A 12,726-nucleotide genomic window follows, 5' to 3' on the forward strand; every position below is an offset into this window, starting at 1 on the left:
TTGCCAAAAATTATCATATTGTAGTACAGGATGCGCTACAGCAGTTTCACTGGGTCAACATGCAGGCATTGTTGCATCCAGTAGTTATTTATTATCGAGCCACGGAAGGCACTAGTGATCCAGTTTCTATCACGTCCTTTGTTGTGATTTCTGACAGTCTCGATCACGACACCACTGCTGTCTTTGCGTTCCAAGAAGCACTACAAAAAAAGTCAGACAAGATTTTCTAGCAATCACACACATTCACTATTTTTCTGATGGTGCTGCTTCTCAATACAGAAAGAGAAAGAACTTTATCAATCTTTGCCACTACAAAACAGCTTTTGAAATTTCAGCCGAGTGGAACTTTTTCGCAACGTCACATGGAAAGAGTGCTTGTGACACCGCAGGAGGAACAGTGAAGCGTTTAGGAGCGAAAGCAAGCCTACAAAGACCGTATGAAGATCATATCTTGACAACGCACCAGCTCTTCACGTGGACACAAAATAATATTCTCGGCATGAGGGCAATACCAAAAAAACTCTATCGATACAACAAAGCTGCTCCTCGCCGAAAAGTACAACCATGCGATTTCCATCAAGAATACTCGCAAGTACCACCACTACAAGCCCACCTCAAAGGATGCTCTTCAAGTTGGTCTGACTTCATGCTCAAAACTGAAGGAAGTCATTGTCTCCAGGCAAAATCCAACTGCTTGAATTGGTCGTCGTCCACACACGATGGTTTCAGCGTGTTTGCAAAAGGAGCAGTTAGCCATGAACAAAAGCAGTGCACAATCGCCCGAGTACATTGTCGCATTATTGCTCTCAATGCGCTGCACACCGCAGGCCACTTCACTGTTTTTTTTTTCTGTGCTCTCTTTTCCATATGAGAGAAGTTGTCCACCCTGGGAGGCGCATTTGTTATTGCAAGGCCTCGGATGCCATGTATAAAAGAAACAAAACAGCAGTGGCCCTGGCGTCACGTTTTTGAAGCCGGAAGTGCAGCCATGTTGGTGTGCTATCTTCCTGTGCGCCTCCAATCGGCGGTTCTCCAGCTCACCGGAGCAGATGGGCGCGAAGTTTGAACTTGCATAGTTATGAAGCGTCGGAAGTGTGTGCTGCCGACGCGCGTCAAAACACAGCCTACGGAACTTTTGTAGCAGTTTTAGTGAAGGAGACGCGCTCCTTTTTGTTCCGTGGCACGTTGAAGAAGACGACGAAGACCAGCGCCGTGATTGCTTGCGTGTATATGTTGCTGGCTGACACTCGCCCTCACAGACCCAAACACAACTTTCAAGCTTACACACCACACTCCAAAGTCAGCTTTTTTCGCGAACAAAATGTGCTGCGAAAACGACACCGGCAGATATATCTTATCTCACCTTTCAGAGACCGAGAGCAGCAGCGAAACCAGTGCACCTTTGCGAAAAACAGCACGTGACTTCCGCCGCACTTTCTCCAATACGTTCGTGCTGGTCGGGGCCTCTCCTGGGTTTCCTTCCTCCATGTTGGGTGCAATAAACGTGTGCGAAATCAATGGCATGCGCTTTTTATTCCTGCGTTCCGACGCATGCAAGAATTAGTGCGACCACTCTAAACACACATATATAAAAAGACCATTAAGCACAACGACTAAGAAAAGTATCTGATGCCCTTCTTATTCTATAACGCAAACGTGGCACAGTCAAAACTGTAAACCTCTAGGCGGATCTATATAGCGTATATAGTCTGACTTCTCTGGCAGATATCACCAATAGAAGTTCTGATGTCTTGCTAGAGCCACTACAGAAATACATTGTAGCTGTAGGTACCGGAAATATTTGCGCTTCAAATCTCCCTCCTTTTATTTAAAGCAATTATTGGGGCCTGTTAATGCCTAAGAGACGCCATTATTACCTTATTCTGAACATTTCTGCAAGAAGACCACCAGGAGAAGCGCAAGCATTTAAACATACTAGGTTTTGTGTGAAAAAGTGCAATACATATCAGGATCACACCTAGGCGTTTTAGGATTATAGCCGCAACCGTTTTACAGTCGATAGCTCGAACGAGCCTTCCCATTTTTTGCTTCAGTTATCGCTGACTGGATGTTAAATCCTGCGCTTCACAAAGGTCAGCGGACTGCCTTATTCAGTCTTAATACAACATTTAACAACAAGAAAGACAAAGAGGGCGAACAAGTAAACGTATTTATTTCTTTCCATCGTTTCTTTAAATGCAGTAATTTGAACTTACGCATGCCAAAACATTTAATGACGAATCGACATCACTCCTCTAACATCATTGCCAACATGGTCGCGAAAACACGATTGTGTTGGCTGATATTTGCTACATATTTGCCGCAATAAAGCAACAGATTCTTTTCTTATTCACAAAGTTCTCGCCCATTTCTATAACTTATTGTACGTAACTGAACTCTGTACTCACCGGCGCAACTTTCCGAGGCCGCGTGACGACGCTATGCAGGCCGTAAGTGTACGGCGATATCCGGTTAAATGCGCTCTATTGGGTCTCGCGTTTTTTTGGCTAGGCTAATAATTTCTAATAAAGCACTCAAATAAACACTTTAGGAGCTGATTTTCTTGTCTACATGTTCCTCCATAGACTCAGGAAGTTTTGCGTCCGCGCAAGTTCTACTTACCGCTAGGACGCTTTCCTACGAACGGGAAACACGTGCAAGCACAGAGACCGGTATAACACAAATTCAAAGTTTTTTCCTTGCTTAAAACAAAAAAAGTACTTTGATAAAAGTTTCTCAGTTCGTAGAGAATGGATGCTTCTAATAAATGCGCCATTTATCGTATTTTACCCCGACCACCTCAATGCTACATTTACGACTAAACACAGGCCAAAAGTGACTTTTCTGCAAATTCGTCGCCAGCTGTACGGGCCATTTCACGTTATATTTGTCCCGACTTATTTTTCACTTATGGTAAAACGTGCTGGAAATTTGTTACTATGAAATGTAGCCTTTCGGTAAAAGTTATCTCTCTGCAAAAAAATTTCCAATTTGCACCAAATTTTGCATATTTAGTGCCGTATCAAAAAAAAAAACTCACGGAAACGTAAAGATCGATAAATCCTTTTTTAAGTTAGAAGCCTTTCTTCATTATCAAGGGAAAACTGTGTGCTCTCCTAATTTAAGAAAAAAAAAATTGTCAATGCGTTTTACGACACATACTTGCGAACTTCCTAAAAAAATGCACACGTTCCTAGCGATGCTGACAATTCTTTTTTCGCAAAAATGTTTTACAGAAAAACTTCTTGCTTTAAACTGATAGTCCTCAATATTTTTTCAAAGAAATCGCTGATGATCGAGCGCCAAGGTTAAGACAGTTGGCGTGGAATGACCCATATATAAAGGGTAGACAAAATGTAGGCGCGGACTATATGAGCCGAGTGTAAACATACAGCGTGAAGTGCGCCTGCTGCATTTACTGCGTTTGTGAACACGTCATAAAATACTTCTGTGCGTGCGGAAAATCTCTTACATGTGAACACATTGCGCCTTACGGACTGCGAGCTTTGCCCAAGCCAGTGCTTTGAAAAGTTGCTCAAATGAAACTTCCTAAAGTGGGGGGTAAAATGTCATATGTAAGTGCCGCGAGGTGCCACTAGAAGATCGGAGCGGCCACCCACGCTCCGTGAAGAACGAAGAAGGGAACGGGTGCACGAGCACGGCGGCACGAGGCGCGATCTCGCAGTGTTCGAACCAGGCGGGCAGCAGTTCCGAACTCCCGGGGTGAACGAGGCGAGAGTTCCCGCAAGGCGAGACGTCCATGGCAAGGTGCGGAGGATCGCGGAGCCGAGCGTGGACGAGGACGTCCGAGAAACCAGGGGGGCTATTCTGCAAGAGTCCACCTAGTGGACTGTCCACTTCGGCCTGATGTCATCAGATGCGCGTTCTGTTGTTCTGAACTTCGGCGAGTGCTGACGTCATCAAAAGGGAATCCGAACTTGCACTAAAATGAAGTGGAAGACCGCGTACCCGAAGAGCGTAGTGCCCGGGGCGCCCTGGAACTCACCCGTGACAACGTGAATCGAATGAAATGCCGTTTAGCCGTTTGCTATTAGTTTCGGTTGTGGTTTGCCGAGTGAAGATATGAGACGAGCTTGGCCGCGTGACTGGTAACAACATAATGTGTCTGAAAATTTTATTTTCATCATCTTTTTGTACGGTATAGCGGCGTTTCACTTTGTTCTGGCATTGTAAACTGCAATTGCTAGTTTGCCACCAGAGGGCCACGTATCGAACCGAAACTCAAGATGGCAGCTGTTTGAAATGAATGAAACAGCTGACCACAAACTGTCGCTTACCGAGCATCCCCGTAAACTGACGGCAGCACAGTATGTCTTGTTGGGAGTTGCTGTCTTGGTGCATTCGCTGACACTAGTGTTGGAACTGAAGTGCAAAATGACAGCGTCTACGCTTGCAGTGAATAGTTGACGCACGATCGTCGGCCACTGAGCGTGGGTAATCCCTGTAAAGTAGCGGTGGCAGTATGTCGTGTTGATGGTTGCTGTCTCGGAGAGTTCTCCCATAGTACTGCTGAAATTGTTGTCAATGGACGCGCACCAGACGATGTATGCCTGGTCGTCACGACTGCGATGCTTCGAGAGAACTTCCAACTCGAATCGCCTCTAGTACCACACCGACAACTGTATCGTCTGCTGCGTCGACGAAATATGACATTCAACGGTAAGTCGCGGCGTTGAACAGACGGCAGTGATGTTGACTGCGCATAATAATCTTTATGCAGGCCCACAAGTTCAAGAAGAGTGTACTGCAAAGCGTTTATTCATGATGCTGAATAAAAGAGTCCAGTGGCGGTCTGTACGTTTTCCTGAATATTTTCTACCCCTCTGCAGTCAAGCGCCATGGCACCACGGGACATTGGCCCTCACATAAACCATCGGCAACAGGAAATTATAATCAACTTTATGGAACGAAATCCCCGCTTAGTTAAATCATCAGGAGATCTGGACCCAAAATTCACAGCTCAAAGAAAAAAGGAAATGTGGGAGGAGCTCGCCAATTTGCTAAACGATGCCGGCCCTCCCACAAAGCCCGTGGTGCACTGGCGTTGCTGGTGGAATAGATTTGTAAGTCGGGCCAGGGCGGACGCAGGAAACCTCTCCGCCGAGATGAAGTAAGTAAACCAGGCGTGCATGCGTTACGGTAACGTCTGTTTCGAGCGTTTACGCAAACCACATTGCAGGTCTACCGGCGGTGGACTTCTTGGGGGCGCCAAGGGCCGAGTGCTCGCCCTACTCGGCCCTGCAAGCACCGTACCGGCGCGGCCTGCGCCCTTCGTGAGCAGCCACTGCGAAGTGAGAATCTCCCTTGTATATTTGTATTCCTTTAGAAAAGCCAGGATTGGCAGTTAGAAACCTTCACCTGTCCTGTTGCCTTGTTTAACTAAGCAGTAAGGAAGGGCATAATGAGATTTTGTAAATAAAACTAGTAGGCAATAAACAATGCTGGAGCACAAGTTTCCATTACAAATGAACGCCTTGGAGGCAAGCTGTACCTAAATAGAGCAAAGCCTACTGGATTGCACAATATGCTTCACCTTTTGTAACTATTGTGACCAGTGTCTGCATCTCTTAAGCTTACCAATTTGTTTTTTTTTTCTTAAATGCAGAGCGACTCCCAGCAACCACACACCTCAGCTGTGACTGAGGTGTCACAGCCAGGCGACACCTCAGTCTCTGCAGCCTCAGCACCTCAGCAGCAACCACCATCTGCGAGCACCGGCATTACAGGAAGAAGGTGTACTGCCAGCCGTAAGTGTGTGGTGTGTGAACGTAATTGCGACGTCACGCCAAAAATGTGTGCATTGAATGTCAACATAGCTGTAATAGTGATATAGAAGTTCCTTGTACTGGTCACTGCAGATGAAAGGCACCTTGCAGTACTTTATGCATGTGAGACAAACATGTCAAGTGAAGAAAGGAGACCACACAGAGAAGGTATACTCAAGAGAGGTACTACAACCAACTGATTTTATTGCTGCTTGGTCAGTACCGGTGTACACACAGAGGCACAGCAAGGCAAAAAAGAAAGTAAGCACAAAAACCCTGAGCATGTGTTGGTGGGCTAATTCGTTAAGCATGGTTACAAAGACTGCGCCGAATAAAACAACACACGAAGAAGGGGGACGTGCTGTCTCGTGTCCCCCTTCTTCGTGTGTTGTTTTATTCGGCGCCGTCTTTGTAAACAAAAACCCTGTAGATCACCAAATAAGTTAACGTGGCATTTGCTTGTTGCGTGCACATGTTGACATTTATTTTTCTAGCTAGGAACCTATACCTCATGACACAAGTAAATTACGCAAAGGTTCTGTGTGTACTGTGTGTGCGCAGTGTATGTGTACTGGTTAGTGGTATGTCAAAAAATTGCAGTAACCTTCATAGCGGTGTTGTGATGAAGAGACTACGCAAAACCTATTCTTTTTTTTAATTCGGGACACGATAGATTGAATGTAATGCCCTGAAATAAAAGATGCAATCGTTACAAAAATGCGAAAGGAAGACACACTTTTCATATGTGTCTAATGTTGCTTGTCCCCGTCTCCCACGGTGTTATCATACATTACTTACCGATATGGGCAAATTATACACGCTTGATAGCAAGTGTTTAAATGCGAAAGGCACGTAAAGTTTATTTGTCCACGTGGCATATTGGTTAATAGGAAAACTGAAGGCATACAAGGAGCACTTGTTCGGACAGCACTGTAACCTAGTGGAACTGCTCATGAACGCTATACACACAGACACCGAAACAGCACTGAGGAAAAGGTGTGTCAGCAAGGCATGCCATACATTTTTTGCACGTATATTTGCTATTGCTATCCTGAAGCAGTAAGATGTGCACCTACTTGTAACGATGCATATGTGGTACGTCGTTATGCTGCAATCTCAGAATTTCACACCATGGCAGTGATTTGATAACCTATTCTTTTTGCATTTTGGGGGATCAACTTTATGGAACAGCACATGTAGTAACGCACCACTGTAAACTTGTTGACCACCAGATGCTTGGTAAAGGTCCAAGCATTCGCATTGACAAGGCAGTTATGTTTGGAAATTTCACCTGGAGCCACACGTGCTTTTTTCATTTCATGTAATTTCCTTACAGACCGCAGAGTAGGAATATTACATAAAGGGCAATAACATTTGAACAAAACAAGCCTGCTCATATGTGAACATGCGGTGCGAGGAGCCCAAGTGGATGTAAAATGCAATTGGGTGAGGCGTCTGAGTAATGCATGCAAGAGTCTTGGTCATTAGTGGGTATGTTATACACTATGCGTGTGCTTGAGGCAACTTCATGTTTCACGTACTCTCAGCTGTGCAGCAGATTGTTTAGCTTTCAGCTTTAATTGGAGTGGTGAAGAGTCGAACAAACTGAACGCATACTTCATGGATACTCTGTTATTGAATGTTAACGCTACGTATGTTGTACATAATAAGTGCAAATGGATGTTGTATGGTTCAGGTAGTTTGGATATTTAGTAATGAGGCAATACATGAATAAAGAATTTGTCCAGAAAGGTTTTTAACTGTGAGCAGAACAAAGGCCACTGTGAAAAACCGCTTCGAATGTATGTAGTATTATTGGTGGGCAGACAAACCTAACGCATGGGAGATGCCCACAAAAAGGTAACAAAAATTGAATGAAGGCAACAACTACAGCACACTGTGAATGTACACCTGCATGCTACGTATTCGTTGAATGCTTGAAAAAATATTGCACACTTTCAGTCATGCATGTGCAATTACCTAGTGGCTTGCTAACAAAGCTCGCCTATGCATGAAGCTAGGAGTGTATTCTAGGGGGCCAATGTCACTTCTGTTAACTGGCAGAGCTTCATATGGAAAAGTAATTTTGGACAACTTGCACAAATCTGAAGTTAAATTGTCAAGACTGAAATGCAACAAATGTAATTATGCAAATGCCATGTCACACAACACATACATACAGTCCAGCCAAATGAATACTTGCATGACATCATGTGATGTGGTTGCTGGCTGAGCACTCGTGAATGGCTGTTTCTCTCTACGAGGGGTACAGAAAAGAAAGATTAAAGAAGAACGAGAACCTTCCTATGTACCTGAACTGTGCATGCTATTATCGACTGCTGGGGAATAGGATATTGTGGGAAGTCGATATATTACAAGAAACGTTAAATGCACAATGCAAACGCTTCAATCCACATAAAAGAAACGATGAGCTGCATTAGTTGTGTGGCTGTAAAAGGAACTGTAATTTCCATTTTAACACGTTTCTATAACGATTCCAAGGTTTATGCTCCTCATGTGAGACCATGAAGTATTCGTGTTTCAGGTATGAAATGTATGCACAGTCAAGTACAACGTGAAACCTGGTGCAGATGAATACTTGTATTACGTTTTGCTAATGCTGCCATAATTGCACTGCTCTTCCTTAAACAGCATAGTTACATTTTTTTAGTCGCGCAGCTTAGAAGCTAGTGTGCTCCTGAAATTATGCAGGGCCTCCAAGAGCTACATCAAGAGGCCGCTTGCTGCAGCAGGCTGTGGGGGACACCGCGAAAAGGGTCACCCTCGCAGCTGCGCGAAATGAGCTAGCCGAAAAATTATTGGAGGAGTCCCGCAAGGTGAGATGGCAGTGCTGATAGATTGTGTACGTGTAATTCAACCCGAGCGAATGAATTTTTGCCGCAGCCGAGTGCAGATGTGTAGTTGGTGAATAGAAATGAAAACAGGGAAAAAGTTCCTACAATTTAGCATGTTAAGCAAACTAGTAACTCAAATGCAGAGACACAAGGAATGTATGTTACGAATGTATGAATCTTCATTATGTACGTAACATTTGACATGAGAAGTATTGACTATTGTCTAGGGGATTCTGAAATGTGTTGCGCTTTTCTAGACGGTATGAACATAACCTAATGTGCAAAACAAAGTTGCGCATCACAAGCAAGTTTATGCCCAGAAAAGTGGATTGAAGTCTTGTAACAAGCAGCTTGTAGTGCTTAGGCAGCCGTAATACCTTTTGTCACATGTAGTGCTGTTCAATACATTGTTATTCATGTACGCATAGCTAGCATAAAATGTACTGATTTCTGCAATACAAAGTGATGAACCCTTTCATTGTTGTTTTCCTTTCGGGCATGAAACACCCCCAGCGGTTTTTCTTTCTCAGATATTGCAAACGAAATGCCAGTTTCTTTTTGTTTGTGCAGAAAGAAAAAAATATGATGCCACCTACAATGGCAAATGCTCCCTTTCTGTGGTCCTCAAATCACTGTCACACAAAAGCAATGTCAAAAAAACGCAGAAACACATCAGTGCGTCGACAGCACTGAAAGGGTTCAGGTGATAGCTTATCAGGACCTCACGGCCTCCAGTATGAGTTTTATACACACTTCTGTAATCAGTTGAAAAGCACTGTGATGCAGCTACATGTCATTTGCCAGACATATGGATAAGTGTAGCGTATCGAAACAGGGCGATGTTTATGTGAATTTTAGACACCTCATAATTTTCACCAACTACCCCCCCCCCCCTCCCCATGACCCCCTTTGGCATGGCTGAGAACCTTTCGTTATGAATAGCAATGTTGCACTTGCAACGGCCAAAATGCGAGATACTTTCTCCTAGCGTCAGGGGCCACATCATGCCTGTGACAACAGCAGTCTATCTAGTGGTTGTGGTTCCAAACATTGAAGCGTTATTACTGGCACATTCATTTAGAACACATGTACATTTGACAGAAAATGCAAGATGTGCAATTGGAACAATACAAAACTGTTTTAACTAGCTGTTAGTTGCATACCAATGTGTGCATAAGCAACCCCACATATCACAATGTTACTTTGAAATTGAGTGCATTCGTTGCTTACCTATCGTCACAAGATAGGCACACTCTTAAGTGTGGTAACATAGCATTGTTTTACACTGCACATTTGTCATTCTGTGGTGGTGACCTAACATGTATTGTACATGTGACATTTCATTGATGTTTGCCTGCTTGCAGAGTTTTCTTGGGTCTTGTACTCTGACCATGCAGTCCTGCTTGTATATGCACTCTGTGAACTTTTCCCGGGTCAAGCATTCTGTTGTCAGTGGCCCCTGAGAAATGTACCAACGCAGTTATACTGTGTCTCGTTTCAAATGCTCTCAAAAAATTTTGCTCTGCTCGCAAATGCGTCAAGATGCCATGCATATAGCTGAACATCTGTACCCAAGCATGCTTTTCATTCATCTATAACGACCGCTATAACTGTGCTGTAACCACACATCTGGCAATATCTGAATCTCATGTGAGAGTCCATATGGTCAAGCAGCCATTGTCGTTTGCTTTGTAGCACTTCATCTTTTTATTATGTTATTTGTGACGTTACATGTGTCCGTAGCAGCACACAGCACATTTAAAAGATTTATGTCAATTATGATGACAGAAATCAGCATGGAGCAACATATGGTTGCATCAGAAAGTTTTACAAACATGGCGTTGACAAGAACTGAAAAAAAAAAACCGGCAATGCTACATAACAAGAGAGACGGACGACCAGCACATGACAATGCGAGGTACAGCTGTAGTTTTTATGAAACGAGACATCCGAGCGCGTTGCTAGTAAGGCAAATGAATAGCACCAACAATATCAATACAAATAAACATGTCAGTTGCAAAGCAGTGACGGGGAAATTAGTAACATATATGAATCATTACAAACCGCACACTGTTAATGAATAAGTCCATTACAACGCATCACTGTTACCTGTAGAAATAGGAGGAAATTACATGACATCTGACTATCAATGCAATACATGCTTGCAGGTTTCGCAGAGAACTTGGCTAGCACAGGAACATGCATTCCATTTTAATTGTGGATCGAGAGCTATAGTGCAGTAGCAGAAATAGTTGCACCAAAACCTACAGGCAAAAGGTGGATAGTACAGAGCAGCCAAACGAAGCTACAAAAGCTTTGTTTCGCAGAACAGGCTTGCATATGTCCTGCGTCGTGAGGTTGACATTACATAGAGTGCATTGTTCACTTGTCTATGTATCTAACAATCAGACATGTTGCAGTGCCTACCCAACATTTCCCCCTCAGAAAACAATACGTTGGTACGTCCTTGCAGTGATGCAAGCAGTACCGAGATTGAGAGTGCACACATGCAAGTAGGAGTCACATTAGGCAAGCACTAGCAAGTTGACGTGATGTGCTGCCATTGCGACACTCCACCCAAATGCGGATGCAAACATCATTGGGCAACGTCACCATGGCGAAACAGCACTGGATGAAATCTATACAAGAGCAAGGTTGCGCCCAACCTACCACTAGGCATGCAGTCCATTCTTTCAGTATGTGAAACCAGCTGTCATTCTGCTGACCCAGAGGCACAGGCCAGACTTGCATGCCTGTCAAGTCATACCTGCACCACGCCAGATGATCAGTCGCCGAGACGCTATGCAAACGCTGCATTAGCCTGTCCAGGCTGGGCCGTAATTGACAAAATAATCACATGCGAATTGCCACCTGTACAAAAAGCAGTTTTGTGCCGGTGGAGGCTAGCCATGTTCACTTACAATACATGGTTCAAGTGACAGCCCCACTAATGGTTCATTAGATTGTCTACACGTTTCGCATGCCTGGCTTTGACCCAACCATACTCTTGTGTTCCCAGTGCAATTGCATCCAGTGCTGCTTCACATTACCAGTTATCCTCACATATTCTTGTCGTCGTGATGGCAGCAGTACATTTCATTAGAAGCGAGGCTGAATGAGTGCTGCTGCATGCTGGCAGAGTGAAAATAGTAGCCTCGTTCTGTCCGTTACATTTTCGCAAGATTTAATGACAGCAAGTCAGAACGTGGCAGCACGTTTGTTAGGCGGATGTGTACGAAAGAGCCCAAGTTTGGATGAATGTATCGGTGCTAGTGGCATTGCATGGTCATGTGTTTTGCCGTCTAAGACGACTGCATGTTCAGCAAAACTCTGCCTTTCACAGTAACATGTGTAGAAGCATTGCTGATGAAAGATTTTTATTGCAGCAAACTGCTGAGCTGCAGGCGCTCAACGACCAGGTTGGCAGGCTGGCCGACGCAGTGGAGCGGCAGGCAGACGCCCTGGAACGGCAGCTGAGGCCAATTTCGGAGTTGGCCACAGTCATGGCCTCATTTATTGCAAATTATACGCCACAAGCTTAGTGTTGATTTCCAACTAATGTGTATGTATTAAAACTTCTTAAAAATACCAGCTATGTTTCAAGGTTTACTAGTAATGTAGTGTGGCAACGTCACAGGTGAAACTGCCCCAAATTATTTTTCAGCAATTCTTGGAGCAAGTAACATTGCATGTTAGAGCAGTCTGGAGCAGACATAATTGTATTTTGGATCAATTTGGGGCAGAAAATATTCATTTTGATGCAGTTTGGAGCAGGCCAATGTCAATTTTGCTGGAATAATGGAATTTACAGGGCACTTCGAAAGCACATAGGTACATTAAAGACCAACACGAAAACAACATTACAGTATGTAAAGACGCCGCATTGTGCATGTTTTTCTGCAGAAAGGCAAGAGCATTGGTGGCACTGATCTAACTACACATTCCCGTGCCAAAGCTGATAACTGCAATGTTATTAAATCATGTGGCGCAATCAACGCGGTCACACAGCTTCTAGTTCACGATATGTCACTGCAGTCGCAGAGAGCCGCGACCAACTCCGGGCTGGTGAAACTTCTAGCTATTCC

At 44.2% G+C, this 12,726-nt stretch overlaps 1 protein-coding gene across 1 annotated transcript; it reads left to right on the forward strand.

The window, feature by feature from the left end:
- The first annotated feature begins 4,859 nt into the window (after window positions 1-4,859).
- On the forward strand, window positions 4,860-12,183 carry LOC129381865 (uncharacterized). Its single transcript, XM_072284079.1, has 5 exons — window positions 4,860-5,131; window positions 5,201-5,312; window positions 5,627-5,768; window positions 8,499-8,623; window positions 12,028-12,183. The coding sequence occupies exons 1-5, from the start codon at window positions 4,860-4,862 to the stop codon at window positions 12,181-12,183; spliced, it is 807 nt and encodes a 268-aa protein (XP_072140180.1).
- Window positions 12,184-12,726: the final 543 nt, after the last annotated feature.

The sequence above is a fragment of the Dermacentor andersoni genome, chromosome 8 (genome assembly GCF_023375885.2).
Source record: "Dermacentor andersoni chromosome 8, qqDerAnde1_hic_scaffold, whole genome shotgun sequence".
Lineage (NCBI taxonomy): Eukaryota > Metazoa > Arthropoda > Arachnida > Ixodida > Ixodidae > Dermacentor > Dermacentor andersoni.

Bases quoted from the DNA above. Each gene is read 5' to 3' on its own strand.
- LOC129381865 (XM_072284079.1), top strand. From the start codon at position 4,860: ATGGCACCACGGGACATTGGCCCTCACATAAACCATCGGCAACAGGAA. The intron at 5,132-5,200 runs GTAAGTAAACCA...ACCACATTGCAG, and splicing joins AACCTCTCCGCCGAGATGAA to GTCTACCGGCGGTGGACTTC. The intron at 5,313-5,626 runs GTGAGAATCTCC...TCTTAAATGCAG, and splicing joins TCGTGAGCAGCCACTGCGAA to AGCGACTCCCAGCAACCACA.